General features: G+C 40.8%; 1 protein-coding gene across 1 annotated transcript in view; it reads right to left on the bottom strand.

The window, feature by feature from the left end:
* LOC118814007 (low-density lipoprotein receptor-related protein 8-like) overlaps positions 1–21,989 on the bottom strand; it is a 43,189-nt gene extending 21,200 nt beyond the window's left edge. Inside the window, exons 1-6 of the mRNA XM_036579679.1 lie at positions 21,909–21,989; positions 18,940–19,221; positions 13,123–13,242; positions 8,177–8,302; positions 7,211–7,382; positions 6,161–6,379 (exon numbers count right to left, since the gene is read on the bottom strand). Of these exons, the coding sequence (XP_036435572.1) occupies positions 6,161–6,379; positions 7,211–7,382; positions 8,177–8,302; positions 13,123–13,242; positions 18,940–19,221; positions 21,909–21,972 (983 nt within the window). The 5' untranslated portion in view covers positions 21,973–21,989. The remainder of the gene's footprint in view (positions 1–6,160; positions 6,380–7,210; positions 7,383–8,176; positions 8,303–13,122; positions 13,243–18,939; positions 19,222–21,908) is intronic.
* Between the last annotated feature and the right edge of the window lie 204 nt (positions 21,990–22,193).

Here is a 22,193-nt window from a genome sequence, read left to right on the forward strand (position 1 = left end):
GCTTCCTTTATGTCTTAGTGATAAACGGAAATATAGAGCCAAAAGGGGTCTGCTTCTAAGGGTGTTCCACAGGGCTCAGTTTTAAGTCCCCTACTCTTTCATATATGCGCTGCCACTTGGCCATATAATACCCCATCCTGGTTTAAATTTTCATTGTTAGGCAGACGACACTCAGATCTATGTAAGTGTCCTGCTCAGACTAAACCACCACTTGCTTTATCTGACTGTGCTCCTGACAAAGTCAAGGATGAGTATGAATTTTTTTTTATACTGATCGCCAGCAAAACTGCTTTTTTTAATTTGCTCAAAAGGTACTGACATCCAGTTCATCTGTCCTTGGCATCAATATTGATGGGATTCTGGTGACTCCTTCTCCAATATCTGGCTGAGTTTCATCTAAGGCTTTCCACTGCAGAGCCGAGAAGTTCTGAGCACGGAGGGTAACCGTTCCAGTGGCGTTTCCACATGAACACAGTTTGACATGGAAGGCTTAAAAACCGGGCTCAGCCTGTTTTTCTTTGGCACGGTTAGCTAACCGTACTCAGGGTCACAGAACCGTTCGGTGGGATGATGTAACGATGTAGCTGTTCGCTGACTCGTTATCTGTTTATGCCAGTTTTGTGCCACAGCCTCCTGCTGCATTATTTCAACCCAAAAACAATCAAATAAGTTCAGTTTGCTCAAATAAGTGAAAACAGTGCACGATTTTAAAGCCACCATTCAATAATCATGAAAGCTTCAATCTAAGACCAGTTTCTAAAAGTCAAACAGCGCTGCTAACCAGAAGAGAGTAGCTGGTTAGCAATATCTTAGCTAGCATGCTGCCAGCTCTGCTCACCACAGAACAGGTTTGACTCTGACTAACAGAAGCTTCACTGACACTAATTTAGATAATGACTCAGCTCTGAGGAAGAGAAGTCGAGCGGCTGATGTTGGAGGGACAGAACGCTGAACTTAAACCTGTTCTCTGGTGTTTGGAGCTGGAGCCTTACAGCTAAACTAATGCTAGCCAGCTCCTCTCTCCTAGCTAACTTAGCTTAGCTGAAGAGATCCAAACACCGCAGTACAGGTTTGATTCGACTAACTGCTCTGCTATCAAAAGTATAAATGATAAAAACTTATGACAGCGAGAGCAAAGTCGACTGATCGACTGACAGAAAGACGAAATCTGACCCGTTCTGTAGTGCATTAAGCTGTAACCTGGTAGGCTAAGCTAACACGAGTGCACGGTGCCTCTCATCACAGTAAGGGCTCAGTTCTAGTGAACTGATGATTGAAAACACCCGTTTAGAGGATAAAGACTCACATCTGAGAGCACAAATTCAAAATGACTGGTGTTGAAGTGAAGATAAACAATAGAATTGCTCTGTGGTGCTTTGAGCTGAACCAGGTGACGCTAATGCTAATGTAGCTGGTTGTTCAACTACAGGTGAAACCCACCTGAGTACAGGCTGTTTCAGTAACAGATGCTCAAACACCACCAGATGGAAACAGAAACCGTAACCGGTCTCATGAGTCTGGAATAGTGCGAAACCCCCAGGCCAGTCCAGAGAACTATTTGGCTTGATAGTGGAAAAGTCCCATCCCATATTTTAAGATCGCTAAATTTAGGCCTTCATGTTCCAAGGTTTAAATTGACTTCTATGGGTGGTCGATCATTTAGTGTAGTAGCTCCCAAATAATGGAACACTCTCCCCCAGTCTATTCAGTATGCTCCTCTCTGTCTTCATTTAAATCTCTGTTAAAGCCTTACTTGTTTTCACTGTGTTATCATTGTTCTGTTTACACGTCAATGTGTACCTTTTGTTGCAAATTGTTCAATGTGTTCATTGTTCTTTGATTGCAAAGCATCCTTGAGCATGAGAAAGGCGCTATAGAAATAAAAGTGATGATGATGATAAAGATGCCAGTTAGTATACATGGTGATCCCTTGACCAGAAATACTTAAGGTTGGCTGATAAATGATAAGCAGCCACAGATGGGTGGATATTCAATTTATAAATATAAACATTCAATGAATAAATCTCAAACATTATGTTCAAACCATACACATCAATCATTCCATATATATCTGGGTCCATTCTATCAAGATGTCTCATACTACCCCCTCCTGGGTCTGTGCGGTAGTGCACATGGTTAGGCAATGTGCTTTTGTTGCTCTTTTCTAGCTCCACTCTGGTCCCACCCACTCCTCTTCTATACACACACACACACATAAATCTTCCAAAGACTAAATAAGGCTCTATATCAGTGGTCACTAATAGGCGGACCGTGGTCCGAGTCCGGACCCAGACGCTGTCCTATGCGGACCTGGACCTATAACCGATAAACTATGGAGAATTATTTAATTTCGACGGGGTGGTCCTGTTTTATTCGGCGTAACTTTTCTAGCCTTTACGGTAGCTTTAGCGGCCCGGGAAACTCACAGACCAATCGTATGCGTTGTAAATATCACACGTGATGCTACTCAGCCAATCAGATCTGTGCATTACGATGAGCACTGGGACTCGAGTGATTGACGCACACACAGGGGAGGGACGAGGTGTCGGAGAAGAAATTGAGTCAGAGGGAAGTTATTTCACACGGCGCACTCTAAAAAGAGAAAACTGACAATAAATGTTGTTGAAATATGACTGAACTGTACTTTATTTGATTTGATATTCAGTTGTTGACAGTATAAGGCGTTGATATACCTACTAGGCTACTTCAGTAAACAGTATATGGCACTGAGTCATGATGCAGCTTAGACATGATGTTCCGGACCTGTGCTTGAGGAAATTCTCTAACTGGACCTTATTGAATTTTAATGACATACCCCTGATCTACATGTTCTCCTTTGTTTTTCCTGTGTGTTGGTGAAGTCACTGTGTTATGAGCTCTGAGCAGTGATCCTACTTATATTACGTACATATATATTCCACACACACACACACACACACATATATACATACACACACATATACTGCTGGATCTGCCTTGGTTAAGTGCTGTTATTGTGAAATGGAAGCATCTAGGAGTAACAACAGCTCCATAACAACAGCGGTAGCACATAAAAATGACCTATTATCTGTAACTTTGCTCACCACATAGTTCCACACTGCCTCTGAAAGCACAAGAACTGGGCATCAGGACCTTCATGAAATGGGTCTCCATGGCTGAGCAGCTGCACACAAGCCTAAGATCACTATGCGCAATGCCAAGTGTCGGCTGGAGGGGTGTAAAGCGCCGTCACTGGACTCTGGAGCAGTGGAAACGTGCTCTCTGGAGTGATGAATTAGCTTCTCTATCTGTTAGTCTGATGATGAATCTGGGTTTGGTGGATGCCAGGAGAACGTTACCTACCATTGCCAACAGTAAAGTTTGGTGGAGGAGGGATGATGAGCTGGGCTGTTATTCAGGGTTTGGGCCCCTCAGTTCCAGTGAAGGGTGATGTTGATGCTGCAGCACAAAGACATTTTACACAGTTATCTGCTTCCAGCTTTGTGTCAGCAGTTTGGGGAAGAGCCTTTCCTGTTCCATGACTGAACCCCTGAGCACAAAGCAGCTCCATAAAGTCATGGTTTGACCAGTTTGGTGTGGAGGAACTCGGAGATTGTGAGCCAGACCCTCTCGTCCAACATCAGTGTCTGACCTCACAAATGCTCTTTAGACTGAATGGGCAAAAATCTCAAAAATCAAAAATTCTAAAATCTTTTAGAAAGCTTCCCAAAAGAGTGGAGGCTGTTATAGCAGAGGGGGGGCAACTTCGTATTAATGCCCATGGTTTTGGCATTGGACATCCAACAAGCTGAAATAGGTGCGATAGTCAGGTGTCCACATACTTTTGGCCATAATGCTGTGTGCAGAATGATGAGATCACTCGTGTCTGTTTTCGTGTCCTGAAGCTGTTATTGTACATGTGGTGCTGCTGAAGAAGCTGTGAAATCTCGCAGAAACTGTTTCTGTGAACTGAAGTAATCTAACACTGCGTTCAAGAGGTGTCAAACTTTGAAACACTCATCTTTTCTCGTTTAAATTTCACTCAATTTTTAATGAAAGTGAAAAACGCTAAACTTGGTCTTAAATGTGAAAAAAAAAAAAAATATACCTGCACTTCTATATGGCTTGTGTGTCTGATATAACTAATACAATTAATAAAAACAACACATGTATCTATATATATATATATATATATATATATATATATATATAAATATATATAATATATATATATATATATAATATATATATATATATACACACACACACACACACACACATATATATGTACGTATATATATATATATATATATATATATATGTGTGTGTGTATGTATGTATGTGTATATATATATATATATATATATATATATATATATATATATATATATATATATATATATACACACACACATACATACATACACACACACACACACACACTATACCAAGTCCTTGGACAAGACACCTAACCTGCCTCTGTAACGTGATTAAACCAAATTAGGGGTCGGCAACGTCTTTTACTACCCTCTAATAGATTTGTAGGTAAAAATAATAATAATCCTCCGTAACCGTTACATAAAGCTTTGCTGGGGCTTCTAACACAAGGTTCAGCCGATAAATGGTCTTAAACACTGCTAATTCACCCTTGAATCCTGAAGATCAGCGCAGACTGCTGGTCACACAGCAACACAGACAACAATCTCGCCTAGCCTGTAGCTAACGAAAGAGAAAGAAGAGAAATATTTAAAACGTTGACAATTTAGAGACGAATGGACTTATTTGTATTTATAATCACTCCAGCTGGTTTCCTGATACATTTAATCTGCAACTCAGCTTCTCATTCGCCAGCTTCTCATTCAAATTCTCCCGTTCCACCTTAAATGTTGCAGCAGGTACACTCAGGCACCATTTAAGGCAGAACAGGAACGTTCGAACAAGAAGCTGGCGAATGAGAAGCGACTTCAGCCTTGCAAAAACTTAAATGTTGAGAAACATTTTATAAGAAACTGTTCTACTTTTGAGGAAAAGTTTCCTGCTGGAGATGCAAGAAAAGCAGCTATAGCTGAGCTAAAGCTTAAAGCAGAGCAAAGTAAGTCTGTGTTTTTGTTTATCTTATTTTTTTTAGCGCATACTAGCACATCAGCACATGCTGAGACATGTTTACAGCCAAGATGGTGAAATGTTACTTCAATAAAATGGACATTAAATGTTGTGGCTCCCAAGGTGGTTTGATTTTTGTTGAGAGGACAAAATGGCTCTTCTTAACATTTGGGTTGTGACTCCTGATCTACATAAATGCCACAAATGTAAATGTAAGTTAAAGAATCTGACTTAATCAATTAACCATCAAATTACACATTTTGGCTGATCAATTAAGGGTAAGAATTGGGGTGAGAAGGAAATAGTAGGAACTGATCAACTTTACAGTGTAAAGTAGGCCTAGTCCCATTTCTTCTTTTTACCCCTACCCCTTGTTTTCGAGTGTCACCTTAACCCCTTGGAACTGACTTACAGGGGGTAGTAGTTGAAATCTTGCCCTACGAAATGGGACCCTCAAATTAAAATAAAAAAATAAATTAATAATAATAAAAAAAAATAACACATGGCTTCATTAACAGCTACTAGCGCTGCTCTGTAGGCGACCCTGCCAGTCTACAGTGACAGCAGAGGAGGGTAAAGTTCAGCTCCTCACTGCTGGGCTTTAGTTACATTTAGGGCATCATATGATCTTCAAAGAGGGGGGCAATTATTTATTATCACCCACCCCTAATTCTTCAGTGATATGAAGCTGAAGTCAGATATTCACCAGATTCTTGTTCGAATTTTCCTGTTCCACCTTAAATGGTGCAGCAGTTACGACCGCAATACACTGAAACAACATTAAACTGAAATAATACGATGGTTATCGTAATTTTTTTAAATTCTCACATTTGTGGGTTTCTTTGGTCTCTTGTGCTCCATTTTCTTTTTTCCTCAAAACTCTCTGTTTGGAGTCTCTGAAAAACCTCCGTTTGGAGGGTCATGTAGCCCCAACACTTCACCCTCCCCCTCTATCTCAACAAGAATTGGGACACCCTACCCCTAGACTGGAACACACAAACAGAGGGCTAAGGGCTGAGTGGTAGGGTGAGGGGTGAAATGGGACTGGGCCTCAGTTGTCATTATCAGCGTGACGTACCGCAGCAGAGGCTGGACAGCGACGGCGGCGGGTCGGGTCAGTCCGGTGATGAGCGCTCTGTGCTGTTCTGATCCGTTCAGAGAGGAGACGTGTAAAGCTCGAGTGTGATTGCTGGTCCAGTACAGAAGCTCATGCACCCAGTCCACAGCCAATCCCACAATTCCTCTGGTGCCTTCAAACAGCACGGCAGGCGTCTGATCTCCATCAGCCAGAGACAGCCTGAAACACCCACACACAGGGGAATCACAACGTTCTCAAAGAGCTTTAGTCCCTCCAGGATTCTTACCTCTACATTGTTACATCTGAGTATGTTTAATAGGTTTTGAATTCACTCATTCCCAGAATTCCACTACTGTACTTACTTGTTTATACAATACAAACTACTCACGCTGTATTTCTTGTATTGCACTGTATACATTACAATATGAATATGATACACTATGAACATGGTAGATTGTTGTACACTCCTAAAAACTATGGCTCTTTAAGGGTTCTTTAGTAAAGTCGTTGGTTCTATAAAAGACTGATGGAGAATAATAATACAGAACCTTTTTGAAAATGGTTCCCTTTTTAGAAGAGGGTCCCACACAGTACCCTGCTATTGTTACAATGTCATGCTTGAAACAAAAGCAGAACCCTTTTTGGTGCTATACGGAACCATCAAGAACACATTCTCCCTCAATTTGAAGAACAATTTCCCTATTTGATCATGCAAATGTTTCTTTGAGTTTAAGAGTGTATATTGTGTCAACCTTGTTCATTTTATTATGGTTTGTGTATTTTTTCTTCTTTATTTGCCTTTGATTTTTATTTTTATTCATAAATATATATATTTATTTATTTATAAATATATATATTTTTATGAAGCAATATTATTTTATTGCTTCATGGGCTCTGTTCTCTATTGTTGATGCTAAGCAAAGTGCCTTGGGATAATAACACATTATTATGATTATTATTATTATTATTATTACCATAATTATCATCATCATCATCAGGTATCATGTCTGATTGTCAGATGTGAGTGCAGGTGAGGAGTTCCTGCAGTACCTGTACACTCCTGTGTGCTCAGGGTTGCTCCAGTAGAGGGTGCTGTTTGCTAAGGATGCTGCTAAAGGCCCAGCAGCTCCTGTACTGTCTGAGATTTTCCTCTGATCTGAACCTGAGCTGCTCATCCAGCCAATCCCTGCACTGCTGGAGAAAACCAGACCTGCAGCATCACCTGCACACATTTCAGCACAGCAAACGAGAGAAAAGTGCATCAGAATCAGAACTGTGTTCACACAAAAACAGAAAATATATAATAAAAAACATAACAACAACATATAATAATTAATTGTGTGTCCCTGAACACATCTATGACCCGATATTTAAAATTAAAGGCAGTGTGTAAGATCTAGTGGCATCTAGTGGTGAGGTTGCAAATTGCAACCAACTGAACCATGTTTTCTGCTGCTGCCTGTCCCAATTTTCTGTTCGTCAAAATTTGGGTGCCCAAACGTCTGAACACAGAATGGTCAGCAGCACCAGAAGCAACCACTGATCCTTCTTCTTTCTACATCTTCCAGGCGGAGCTACAGCGCCACGAAATTCAAGCTGCTGCTTCAGCGTAAAAACATGAAAGGCGCCCTCTAGAGCCAGAGTTTGGTTTGTCTGCTCTGGGCTACAGTAGAAACATGGTGGCGCAACATGGCGGCCTCTGTTGAAGAGGGGCTGCTCGCTATGTAGCTATGAAGGGCTCATTCTAAGATAACGAAAACACAACGATTCATATTTACAGGTGATTATACATTAATGATTCTGTTGGTTTTGTTTACTATATTCCATTTTTACTAATAAATCCCTAGAAATCTCACACACTGCACCTGTAAAACCTATTAATGCAAAATATGTAAAACTTTGTCTAAACAAGCTGCAAAAGTTTTATTTATTTTGCTTTAGAGAAGTTTACTCTTTTAGGCAATGAATAAATAAATATATAAATAAATAAATAAATAAATAACTAACAGGACTCACCTGTGGCCAGGCACCGCCCACTCTCTGAAGTCTTCAGGTACCCCTCCTCACACTCACATGTAAGAGAGCCGCTAGACTGGACACACAGCTGATCACACACATCTCTGTCCAGACAAGGATCCACCTCTGAGCAACAATCACATAAATTAATTAATTCAAAATTAAATAAAAATAAAGTTCTACATTATTTATTAACAAAAAAACAAATGCTAATAAATAAGGATGGTTCTTCAAGGGTTTTTTAGTGAAGTTAATGGTTCCATACAGAACTATGAACACTCAAAGAACACATTTGCATGCTTAAATGGTTCTCTGCACGGCAAAATGGTCCTTCAGGTTGATGGAGAATGTGCTGTACATGGTTCTACACAGAACCTTTTTGAGAGTAGTCCCATGTAGCACTAAAGGGTTCTTCTTATTGTACACAAGCTTGACACTGCAACAATAGCAGAACGCTTTTTGGTACTACCATATATGACACATTCTCCACCAATCTGAAGAACCACTTCACCATGCAGAGAACCATTTAAGCATGCAGATTCTTTGTTCTATGTGTGTTTAAGATTCTATACTGAACCACTGTCTTTACTAAAGAACCCTTGAAGAACCATCTTTTTAAAGAGTGAACACAAATTAGAAAGGTTTTTATGAAACCTTTAAGTTAAGGTTCTTCTCATTAACACACACCTCAATTACAGAACCAAGACCACATAAAGAACACATGTGAGTGAATAGATGGTTCTGTACAAACCTGTTCTACATAGCTTGACCTTTTAAAAAATGTATATAAGACCAAAAAAGGGTTCTGCTACCGTTTCCTTCTCTGGTTCTGTACAGAACCCTTTTTGCTGACATACTGTGCTGCCATTGCTGTTGTTTTCTAGTTGAAGAGTGCCACCTAGTGGTGTTTCTGTTGGTTTGCAGGTGCGCCCGTGTTTGTTGTACACACAAAGGCCTAATCTAAATCTCCAGTCTAATCCTCTAATACTCTAATCCTGCATTCATCTAGACCGCAAGGGGGATAATGTAGACATTCCATAAAGTTCCAGAAAGGCTTGGGATGCAGCCTTCAGCACACATTGCTCACGGAGTTACCCATAATTCACAGTGAGGTGCTCACAGCCTATTGTGATACTGTTTTTTACTTTGTGATTTTTTTTTATTAATAATGATCATTAAATCCATGATATAATGCCCACAAAATAGCTGTTCCTGATGCCAAGTGGTCTGTTTTTGTTTTTCCATGTTTTGTTGATTTTCCAAGTGTAAATAACACATCCTAACATATTCATTTTCTGCTATTTATTGTTTGTTATATTTTGTTTTTATTCTTGATTATCTTTTCTTCCTCTGTTGTTTTTACTTTGTGCAATATTCAAAATGTAAACGTCCCCAGCAGCTCAGTCCTTTAAACCTACCTATTTGCTTAAACTAGACACCTGGCATCCTTTCTTTACTGCAAGTTCATTAACCCTCTGAGCTCTGAGGTCATTCTCTCTCGATCTGTTCAAATTCTCTCCTTTAAAGGTTCTTCATATAACATGATCCTCATATGTTTCATATCTAAATGCTCCGTTATCTTCATCTCTACTTTCCAAAACCGCTGCAGCAGCTTCAGCAGCTGTAAACTCTCTGCACGCCATTTCACATGAGTCTCCGATGTGGACTGAATGAAGAATGAAGGGTTTCCGGCGTGATGGTCAGTCCTTAGTGATTTCCTGAGTGTCCATTAGTCAGTTTCACACAGAATGTAGACGGACACACCAATCCACCAGTTCCCCAAGGTGAGAGGCAGATGACGTGTATCTCAGCCCCTCTTCATAGGCTCATAACTCCGGATGTGAGTCTCGTATGATCTCGTGATAAGATGGAATGGAAAGGGCGACTCTACAGATTCAGGAAGTGTTTGAACTGGATTTCTGAGCTGGATCATCACAAAGACACAGACACAGATATAGAGACAGAAGATCTGATGTGAGCTCAGGAACCCCAGAGGGTTCATTCTTGGGATCCATTTCTGAGCTGCTCAGTGTTTATATTCGTTGAACTGCAGCACATGTTGGTCTGCAACTGCGGTGCAGCAACTGTCTCATTGTTTGTTGTTGGGCGAGGAGAGTAAGAGCACACTTTACATTGCAGTGCATGCTGGGGATTGTAGTGCTTTGTCAAATGGGCTAATATTAATAGAACCAGATAGGATTGTGTCATGCATCATGCATGTTCTGTGTTATGTATTGTTGATTATGTATTGATTGTAAAGCGTCCTTGAGCATGGGAAAGTGATGATGATGATGAGGGTAAAGTTCAGCTCCTCACTGCTGGGCTTCGGGTACATTTAGGGCATCATATGCCTTCAAAGAGGGGGGCAATTATTTATTATCACCCACCTCTAATTCTTCAGTGATATGAAGCTGAAGTCAGTTTTTTTTCCACCAGCTTCTCTTTCGAATTTTCCCGTTCCACCTTAAATGGAGCAGCAGTTACATTCTGGTGCTTCAGGCGTCAGAACTGCTGGGCTATTTAAGGTGGAACGGGAAAGTTAGCTACCAAGACGTCAGCATAGTACTAGCGATTTTTTATGCTTGTTATGAAGAAAACGACCATAATACACCGAAACAACATTAAACTAAGATAAAACAGTGGTTTTCGTAATTTTTTAACAGAGAAAATTCTCAAATTTGTGTGTTTCTTTGGTCTCTTACTCATCTTGCTGGTTTTTCTTTTTTTCTCATATCACTCTGTTTGGAGTGTCTGAAAAACCTCCGTTTGGAGGGTCGTGTAGCCCCAACACTTCACCCTACCCCTTTTATCTCAACAAGAATCAGGACACCCTACCCCTAGACGTGAACACGCAAAACGGAGGGCTAAGGGCTGAGTGTTACAGGCGAGGGGTGAAATGGGACTGGGCCCAGGAATGAAGTTGTAATAAACCAAACATCCAGGAATCATCATATTTTAAAAGTGGAGGTAAAATCTCAGGCAGAACAAATGTAAACAGATGATTACAGTATCTTATTTATCATTTTATTCAGTGAATTGTTAAAATACTGAATAAAACATCTAAAAGGCCTTTTGGTGGGTGGTTTGTAAAACTTAAACCCAACTTAAAATTAGTTATTTTTGATATAAAATAACAAAAACTGTTAATATGTCAACAGTGATTCAAGTCCTTTGTACTGAACTGCACTAATGATTGTGCTGCTAATGCTGCTGTTCTATTCAGACTCACTACGTAGTGTGGTTTGCGGTTTTGGACACAGCCAGTGCAGATCTTGAGGAGGATGAAGCTCATGAAGATCATGTTCCCAGTTCATCTCTCCTGTTTGCTCATTTCTTCGCTCTCTTTCTGTTTTGAGTGGCGTCTGAGGAGTGTCTGCTTTTCACAACAGCATTTAATTCAGTTTCAGTAAAAAGTCAGAGACTCCAGAACGCTGAGAGTTTAGGTCCAGTGCTTTTATGCACTCAGTACTTTGACTGAACTTTAATCTGCATGTTGACTCTTCGCTGTTTACTTTGATTTTGTTTTTGTTTTTCTCCTGATGTCACATTTGTAGCACTGAAATTTAAGCCACACTCTTTTACAGCTCAGTCTGATGGGTTTACGCTTTAAACTCAAACTCAATGCTTTTAATACCTGTTTAAGGGCAAATCAAACTATTTTCACCAATCAACAGTGCAAACTAATCACTCACTCGTTCACTTATTCACTCACTCGCTCATTGACTTATTCGCTCACTTACTTATTCACTCGCTCACTCATTCACCTGCTCGCTCACTCATTCATTCGCCCACTCACTCACTTATTCGTTCAACAAGACAAAAGCTTAGACAGTTCTGCCCCTGAGGAACCTAATAATGGGAACTGCTGTTTCACTATTAAAAACAATGAAATAAAACACAAACCTCAACTTTAGCACCACATTAACGTCTACTAACACACAAAAACAATGAAAAATCAAAGTAAGACATTACAAATAGAAAACAAAACCAAAGAGTTCTGGGTTTCTCTGCACCCGGTGCTACATTATTTACATTACTAAGATGGTGAGTTTCTGCTGTTTATTTAAGTTTGAGAATCGTGAACTCTGACACCATCATATCAGTCAATAAAGCGCAGTTCAACTAAACCTTCTCGAGAATAAAAATGACATTTAAAATACGAATGAGACTACGTTCTGTTAAATCAGCTGAGACTCACACAGTCTTCTCAGTTTCCCTCTTTATTTGTTTATTTATTTTTTAGTTTTCAGTGTTTAACTTTGATATCAGAACTTTTTTATCTCAGTAAAAAAAATGATCATTTTTAGATATTTAATAACCTTCACTGGTGGTTCTGGATAGTAAATAAAATGTCTATATTGGTGTTGTAGTCATGGCGACCCCTGGTTCCTATCACCACCACTGTAAAGACATCTGAACCATTTCACACCACTCTGAATCTCTCTGTTTACATCTCACACTGCAAAAATAATACTTTAATAAGTGAAAAGTCTTACATCTAGTCAATATATATAATATTTCTCATTAGTAGATTGCTGTAAGAATATTCTAAGATTATGGATCTTTTTTTTTCTTGTTTTAAGTCATTTTACTTGCTTTAAACATTGTTTATTTCTTAAAATAAGCAAAATGATCTGCTATATTATTCAAAACAAGTAAATGAAGTGTCAATGGAACAATAATGAGAAATATGAGATACTGACCACATTTAAGATACATTCACTGGCTAATTTCGCATGTTGTGTAGTGCAACAACTGAATCATGCAGAAATTTAAATAAATTGGTGGAATTTCCCTTTAAGGACTCACAGGAACCCTGACACTGTACTGTGTCTGTCTGGTCTTATGGATGTAGGTGGTTGTGGTTGATGTAGCATTACAGCACTGAGCTTGACTGAACTTGTTCTTGACTGTCAGAGTAAATCTGTTAATCAAGCTCCTCCCACCTTCACAGTGAGTGTCCTGCACCAGCCGCATGCCGGGGGGGCAATCGCACACGAAGCCCAGCGGCAGATCCAAACAGACGTGAGAGCAGCCGCCATTATTCACCTCACACTCATTCTGACCTACAGAGAGAGAGAGAGGGAGAGCGAGAGAGCGAGAGCGAGAGAGAGAGAGAGTGAGAGTGAGAGAGAGAGAGAGAGAGAGAGTGAGAGTGAGAGAGCGTGAGAGAGAGCGTGAGAGAGAGCGAGAGAGAGAGCGTGAGAGCGCGAGAGAGAGCGAGAGAGCGCGAGAAAGAGCGAGAGAGACAGATAGACAGAGACAGACAGATAGACAGACAGACAGAGAGAGAGATAGAGAAAGAGAAGAGAGAGACAGACAGACAGAGGAGAGAAACAGACAGACAGAGAGAAAGCGCAAGAGAGAGAGAGACAGACACGAGAGAGAGAGAGAGAGAGAGAGAAAGTGACAGAGAGACAGACAGAGAGAGGAGAGAGACAGACAGACAGAGAGAAAGAGCGCAAGAGAGAGAGAGACACACGAGAGAGAGAGAGAGAGAGAGAGAGACAGATAGACAGAGACAGACAGACAGAGAGAGAGATAGAGAGAGAAGAGAGAGACAGACAGACAGAGGAGAGAGACAGACAGACAGAGAGAAAGTGCAAGAGAGAGAGAGACAGACACGAGAGAGAGAGAGAGAGAGAAAGAGACAGAGAGACAGACAGAGAGAGGAGAGAGACAGACAGACAGAGAGAAAGAGCGCGAGAGAGAGAGAGAGAGAGAGAAAGAGACAGACAGACAGACAGAGAGAGAGAGAGAGAGAGAGAGCGAGAGAGAGAGACAGACAGACAGACAGACAGACAGACAGAGAGAGAGAGAGAGAGAGAGAGAGAGAGAGAGAGAGAGAGAGAGAGAGAAAGAGACAGACAGACAGACAGACAGACAGAGAGAAAGAGAGAGAGCGCGAGAGAGACAGAGATGGGTGGGGTTAAAGCCATAGTTCAGAGTGTTCATCCTGTTTATCCTCCTCACACCAAATGTAGTGAGTCAATCACTGAAGGCTGGAGCTACGAGGCTAATGTAGCTAACAAGTAATGGCAGTTTTTAGCATTAGCTAATTAGCACGGCGCTAACTGCATGTCTAAATCATCACTTGTTTCAGACCATGTGGATCACGGATCAGTGACCTCCAATAGACCGGATTTTGTTGTGTACACTAAAATGTGATTTAAAGGTGTATTTTGTTTCTACGCAAATGAAACATTAAATTAACATCAATAAAGTTAATTAAGTACTTTACGCATAGAAATCATGTTGATGTAACATTTCATTCAGGTGGATTCAAAGACCCTGGCGCCATAAAACCAGCTGTATGTCAGTAATAATGCTATAGTTTTCTGCAGAAGCGTTTTCGTGAGGCTTTCTTGTGGCGAAAATCAAACTTATACACTGATCAGCCATAACATTCTGACCACCTCCTTGTTTCTACACTCACTGTCCATTTTATCAGCTCCACTTACTATATAGGTGCACTTTGTAGTTCTACAGTTACAGACTGTAGTCCATCTGTTTCTCTGATACTTTGTTAGCCCCCTTTTACCCTGTTCTTCAGTGGTCAGGACCCCCATGGACCCTCACAGAGCAGGTACTATTTGGGTGGTGGATCATTCTCAGCACTGCAGTAACACTGATGTGGTGGTGGTGTGTTAGTGTGTGTTGTGCTGGTATGAGTGGATCAGACACAGCATATCTCACTATACCGGCAGATAATTTTGCTGGTTTCAAGCTCATTTCTTACAACAAGCACAATTATCTGCCAACATAGTGAGATCATTTTAAAGGTAAATAATCTTAAATTAAGCTTACAACAATCTCAACAGGAGAAATATTAGATTTATCGACTATATTTAAGATTATTTTACTTGACAAGAGACCATTTTTTCCAGTACGTCCTCCAAAACTGAACAACTTCGAACATTAAAACAGAAAATTTACAGAAAAACGTTTGCTTTTATGCGGTAATGTTGGCTGTTGGCTGTGACACACTGTATTCACTGAAGACAGCTGGACAGATGTTTACAATAAAAACAGAATAAAGGCTAAATTAAACATTTCGACATGTTTTCTACTCATTTCTGCACTGAAGCCGGGCTGTAAATCGAGTAGCCGCTCCCATCTCTGTCATTTACACTGAGGTTTCTTAACCAGTGTGAACTGCTCGTAAACCCTGGAGACGTCCAGTCAAACCGGTGTTGCCCCATCTTCTCATATAAAACTAATCTCGTTTGAATTGCGCTTAAGTCACACTGCTGTCAATAAACAACGGCTGAAGTACAGACAAAATTTTATAGGTAAGTGTGTCATACAGTGTCTCATGGCAGAATCTGTAACGGCAGCCTTTGGTGTGAAGAGCCGCTAACGGAGCCGCTTACCTGAACGGCTGAGCTGCTTCTTTCAGTGTCACTCGTCTGCCGCTGTGTGGTCACTCACAGTCTGAGTTAATGTTACTGAGAGAGCCGAAGGAACCGCCCAGACTCTCGGCGTAATGATAGCCTTTAGCCTTGATTTAGCCTTTAGCATAGCAGCCCGCTAGCCGGGCCTGTGCGTCCACTAGCCCTGCCTGCAGTGCACCTCCGTCGCTCAGCTGTATGACTCAGCAGCGGCGTCTCACGGCCCGTCGCTTCAACCAAGCCAGAAAAAACAGTTAAAGTCACTGATACTGACAGCGTGAACGATGGTGATCTTACCAAACTGACGCTCAGAGACACAGTGCGAGGGAACAAGATGCTCGTGTGAGACAAATGACCTGAGAAATTTGGATGTGAAACAACATTCAGCTCCGTTTTTGAGCCAGAGAAGCTGCTGTGTGCTGATGTGTAAACACCACCATGTAGCCAAGCTAAGTGTGTTTTATTTGTAATGCAGAACACAGTTTTTACCAAAATAAAATATTTTAAAATGTAACTATATAAATATCAGGACTTATAGGTGAGTTAGGTTAGACAGAGTTAGTACTGGTGTCTGTACTCGGTATCGGCCAGTACTTAAAGATCAGGTATCAGTATTGGTAGGGAAAAAGTGATATTGGTGCATCTCTAAAAAGTACTGAGGCACAAGAAACAAAAGGTAGAGATGGGACATTTATAGGCTGTTACATCGGGAGGAGGAGGGGCTTCAGACATGCTTCAGTGTTTCCATAACTCCACTGCTTAAAGCCCCGGGGAATCTAAATCCGTGTTTTCTTTCTAAGCAGATTAATCTTGCTCTTGTGGGCTCACACTACAAAGTCCACTTTCCATGTACAGTCATGTGCAAAAGTTTGGGAGCCCTGGTCAAATGACATGTTCTGTCCTCTGCAGAGAACATAATTTAATGCACCATTACTGTTTATGTGCTGTGTTACGTCCTGTTATGACATGTTCTGTAATGTTAGTTGAACTTGTTACTTGTCTGGCGTTGCACCTTTCTCTGTTCCTCTGTCTGTATCTTTCAGACTGACGTTCCAGTCTTGGGAGTTGGTGTAGCGCAGGAGGTCACGTATGATTGAGCCCGGTGGTTAATTGACACTGAAAAGGCCCAGAACAAAGAGCAGTAGCTGCGTTGGGTGTTTCAGTCTGGCAGCAGACGCCTCACAGTCGCAGTGGTTTGGGCTTGTTGTTCTTTAGTGTAGGTCAGAGGTCACAACCCAAATTAAGAAGAGCTATTTTGTCCTTTTAATGAAAATTACACCACCATGGGAACCACAACCTTTATGTCCATTTTACCCTCTTGGCTGTAAATGTCTCAGTGTGTGCTGATGTGCTAAAGTTGGCCAAAAATCTAATATAAACAAAACCACAGACTCACTTTGCTCTGCTTTAAGCTTTAGCTCAGCTATAGCTGCTTTTCTCGCATCTCCAGCAGGAAACTTTTCAGCTAAAGTAGAACAGTTTCTTGTAAAATGTCTCTCAACATTCAACTTTTTACGAGGCTGAAGTCGCTTCTCGTTCTCCAGCTTCTTGTTTGAATTCTCCTGTTGCACCTTAAATGGTGTCTGAGGCACCAGAACTTAACTGCTGCACCATTTAATGTGGAACGGAAAGATTTGAATAAGAAGCTGGCGAATGAGAATCTGACTTCAGCTTTGTGACTTTTTAGTGTTTCAGTTTCTCGTTGCAGATTAAACGTATCAGGAAACCAGCTGGAGTGATTATAAATGCAAATAAGTCCATTCGTCTGAAATTATTGATGTTCATCTTAAATCTCTCTCTCTGCCGTTTCGTTAGCTACTAGCTAGGCGAGACTGTTGTCTGTGTTGCTATGGTGACCAGCAGTCTGCGCTGATCTTCAGGGTTAAAGGGTGAATTAGCAGTTCTACATTAACTCCAGAGTTTAAGACCATTTATTGTTAAACTGTGTTGAACGATCAGCAGAGCTTTATTTTACTGTAAAGGAGGATTATTTTATTTTTACCTACAAATCTGATTCTGCTGTGGAGCCACAACAGGGCAGTAAAAGAGCCGCATATGTTGCCGACCCCTGGGTTAGATTATTAGCCTTGTTGATACTCTGACGCTGTATCTCCTGGTGACTGAAGCTGTGGTTACTATATGCTCATGTAAACTTTAAATAAGGGGCAACTTTTTGGCAAGAAAGACAGAAAATTCAGCTGTTACAACATCCACTTTTAAAGTCAAAAAGCTGTGTTTTCTCTTTTTCTTGCCAAAAGGTACTGGGAAAAAAAATGAACAAGAAATGTGGCCTGTGCAAAAGTTATACTGTATATTTTTGTCCCCCCCCCAATATGTTAAATTCAGCAAAAAATTAGAAATTGTGCACTAAAGTGTCATATTTCAGTGTGTTCTCTGCAGAGGATGTGTTAACTTAGTAACTTGGAAAATCAACAAAGCATGTAATTTGATCAGCGGTGCTCAAACTTTGTACTCTGTAGTTCTACAGTTACAGGCAGTAGTCCAACCGCTTCTCTACATACTTTGTTGACTCAACAGAGCAGGTACTATTTGGATGGTTGCCCATTCTCAGCACTGCATTTCATTCTCCTTTCTCAGCACTGATACACTACCTATTGAGTTGTACTGCAGCTTAAACGCACTTAAACGCATTTTAAATTATATTTCAATAATAATAATAAATTAGAGTCCACTTATTATTAAACATATTTAAGAATACACTTATATAGCAATGTATTATTTATACAATTACAATCATAAAATCTTTTATTTTGGTAAAATCTATGTTCTGTATCACAAATAAAACACAATCAGTTTGGGTAGATGGCTTTTACTTGTTGGATTATATTTATTATATGCTTAAGAAAAGGTATTTGTTTATTTACTGTATATAATTAGTAATAAGAATCATGTTTCTAGCAGGCTGCTAGGCTAAAGGCTAAATCAAGTCTAAATGCTATCATTATGCCGACTGTCCTGTGGTTCCTTCCACTTTCTCAGTAACATTAACTCAGACTATGAGTGACCACACAGCAGCAGACGAGTGATCACTAAAAGAAGCCGCTCAGCCGTCCAGGTAAGCGGCTCCGTTAGCGCGTTCTTAACACCAAAGGGTGCCGTTACAGATTCTGCCACGCGCGTTTTTACTGCTGCTTGTTGTCCCACACAGCCAACTACTGGTGCAAATGCACGCTTTAGAAACTGCTTTGTGGTGTCAGTCACAGGTATCGGTATCCCCATCACCGATACCGATTTAAGTGTCACTATTATCCACCTTTTAGATGTAAAATTAGAGACGATAGCTCATCAGCTGCTGAACACGGTTATATACAAATAACCAAATATATGTACATAAATATGAAAATTTCTTACTGCAATTGTCTTCGTCACTGCCGTCCTCGCAGTCTCTGGAGTGGTCACACCTCCATGAGTGTGGCACGCACTGTCCATTAGAGCAGCTGAACTCAGGGCTGCTACAGGACTTTGGTTTTCCTGGTTTTGCTCCTCCGCACTCCTCCAGTCGCTCGTCGGCTCCATTCGGACAGTCCGGCCAGCCGTCACATACCACGGAGAGAGACACACAGCTGCCGGAGGAAGAATGGTGGACCCCCTCTGCAGTGCAGGTAAACTCCTCCAGACTACACCGTCCTACACCTGCACACATACAAACATCCCAAACAACAATGTAATATACTCTACCCTACACTGTATTACACTACACTAATATTCTCTGTACTACACTAATAGTACACTGTGATAATCTCTATACTACATTGTAATATACTGTACACCACACTAAACACCACATTGTAATATTATATACAGCACAGTAATATACTGTACACCACACAGGAATATACTGTACACCACACAGGAATATACTGTACTCCACACTATCTATGAGGTACAAACTGCAAAGTGCCAGGACAAAGATAAGACCGATTAGACCAAACAAAGACAGTTTGCATGTCCTGTAGAGCCACAGTAAGAGACACAGCCCAGACTCAGTTTAGTTTACAGCCAATAGACAGGTGCACACTGTATGAAACTCTTTACATTTTGATTGACATTTTTTTGTGTCATAACTACTCACAACTTTTTAAAAAGAAAAAGTGTTACTACTTTTTTGCCCTCATTGTTTTTAAATTATACACACATGGCAGCACTTTTGCAATTACTGTATTCTTTCACGCTGCACTATTAGGAGTAAATTCATGTTAGGCACATTTGTGTTTTATCAGTTGGGCCCATATTATTTGAATTATTTTGTTGCTGTCGAGACAAAACCTCATATCTTCATGTTTGTCGCTTTCCATTTTTGACATAATTTAAAAAGGCCAGTTGCCCTTTATGATGCGTCAAAATTTCACAACGAATGGACCAACAGAAATGCTCCAAAACCACTTGGAAAAAAATATTTCTCCATTTACTTCCATTAAAAGGTAAGACTGTTTATCCTTTTCCTGTAAAGTTGCCTTTTTGGAGATAGGAGGTTTTGCTCCGACAACAGCGATTCGAATTTGAATATTTAAAAAAAGCTGAATTTTCATCTTTTCATGATTATTTCTGAAAAAAAAAAACTGTAGAACATCAAGAGCAACATTTTAATAAACCAAATGTGGTGATAAAAATCTGGGAAACATAATTATAAAGAGACAGACAGTAAGATGCCTCATAAATAATGTTACCTCACAGTATCTTATTTATGGTCTCCATGATTTAACTTCCCCAAAAACGAAGTATTGCTTAAAACATCTAAAATGTACCGTTCAGTGTCTAATTTACAGCATTTTAAATCCACACTGCATAAACTACAGCAACAATTAATGACAAGTGATCCCAAACCTTTGAAAGTAGTGTACGTCGTCTCAGAGCTTTTATATTTCACAAATTCATTATTCTCTGTTATACCTCTATTATGTTGTACCTGTCTCTTCAGTACTGGGTTGTTTATGTTTGCATTTGCTTTGATCATAAACATGAACACACCTAACAGCTACCTGGGAAAGAAGAGAACAGCTACATGTGAGAAGAAGAATGCAAATGGACACAAGCTTCACAGAATATACACCTAACACCCACCTGGAACATTGTGGGTTTCCTGCTTAAGGTGAGAAAGGTGAAGGAGCAGGTAGGGAGTAAAGTGTCTGTCCATATGCTCTCAAAATAAATGCAAATGCACAAAAACATCAAATAAATGTTCTCCTAACATCCACCTGGAACATCGCGGGTCACCAGGTAAAGGTGAGAAAGGTGAGGGAGCAGGTAGGCACTCGTGTGTCTGTCCATATGCTCTCAATTTCTAAGAAAACTAATACAAATAGACACAAACTTCATAGAATGCTTTCCTAACACCCACCTGGAACTTTACGGGTCACCTGTTTAAGGTGAGAAAGGTGAGGGAGCAGGCAGGGAGTAAAGCGTCTGTCCATATGCTCTCAAACTGTAAGAAAACCTATAAAATGGACACAAACTCTCCTTGCTCATGCTCTCCTTACATCCACGTGAAACACTGTGGGTCACCTGGTCGAGGTGGGAAAGGAAAGGAGCAGGTAGGGCATGACGTGACCTGTCCATATTCCCTTAATTTATGACAAATTTAATGCAAATAGACAAAACTTCAAATAAAATGTTCTTAACATCCTCCCGGAACATTGTGGGTCACCTGGTTAAGGTGGGAAAAGTGAGGTAGAAGGTAGGCATTCGTCTGTCCATAGGCTCTTAATTTTCTTGTGGGGCACCAGGTAAAGGTGAGAAAGGTGAGGGAGCAGGTAGGCACTCGCGTGTCCGTCCATATGCTCTCAATTTCTAAGAAAACTAATACAAACAGACACAAACTTCACAGAATGCTTTCCTAACATCGTCCCGGAACACTGCGGATCACCTGGTTACGGTGGGAAAGGTGAGGGAGCAGGTAGGGAGTGATGCGTCTGTCCATATACTCTGAATTTGTCAGAAAATTAATGCAAATGGACACAAACTTCACAGAATACTCTCCTAACGTCCACCTGACACTTTATGGCCAACCTGGTTAAGGTGGGAAAGGTGAGGGAGCAGGTAAGGAGTGATGTTTCTGTCCATGTTCTCTTTTCTTAATGAGAAAATGAATCTAAATGGACACAAACTTCACAGACGCTCTCAGTCTCAGTCCAGCCTGCAGACTCGCAGCTCTGCCATTCATTCCGCAGCAGTGAACTAGGATGGGCTCTGGGCTCTGAGCCATGTGCTGCTGCTGTTTGACAGCTCTGCTCTCAGCTCGGCTCTAAACTCAGCTACAGCGCCCACCCTGCAGCCCCGCTGAGCGAACACCACCGCAGGAGGATGGTGAAACGCGTGTTTACCTGATGCTGAGGAGTTTAAGCGCAGAAAGCCGGTCACCCACAGCAGAAACCCGAGCAGCTCCATGCTTTACTACACCGACCTCTACCAACTATCGCGAGAATATGACGCTGCGAGAGCGCGTCACGAACCGAGCGCTTGTTCCCTTCGTAGGGAATCACTATCTAGGGAACTAAAATAAGGGCACAAGAGAACGATCGATTTTTTGTCTTTATTAAATAATTACGGCAACATTACACATTTAAACACGCCTAAATGCAAGAAATGATTAAAAATGACAAACAACA

Source organism: Colossoma macropomum, unplaced genomic scaffold (genome assembly GCF_904425465.1).
Source record: "Colossoma macropomum unplaced genomic scaffold, Colossoma_macropomum, whole genome shotgun sequence".
In the NCBI taxonomy this organism is placed as follows: Eukaryota; Metazoa; Chordata; class Actinopteri; order Characiformes; family Serrasalmidae; genus Colossoma; species Colossoma macropomum.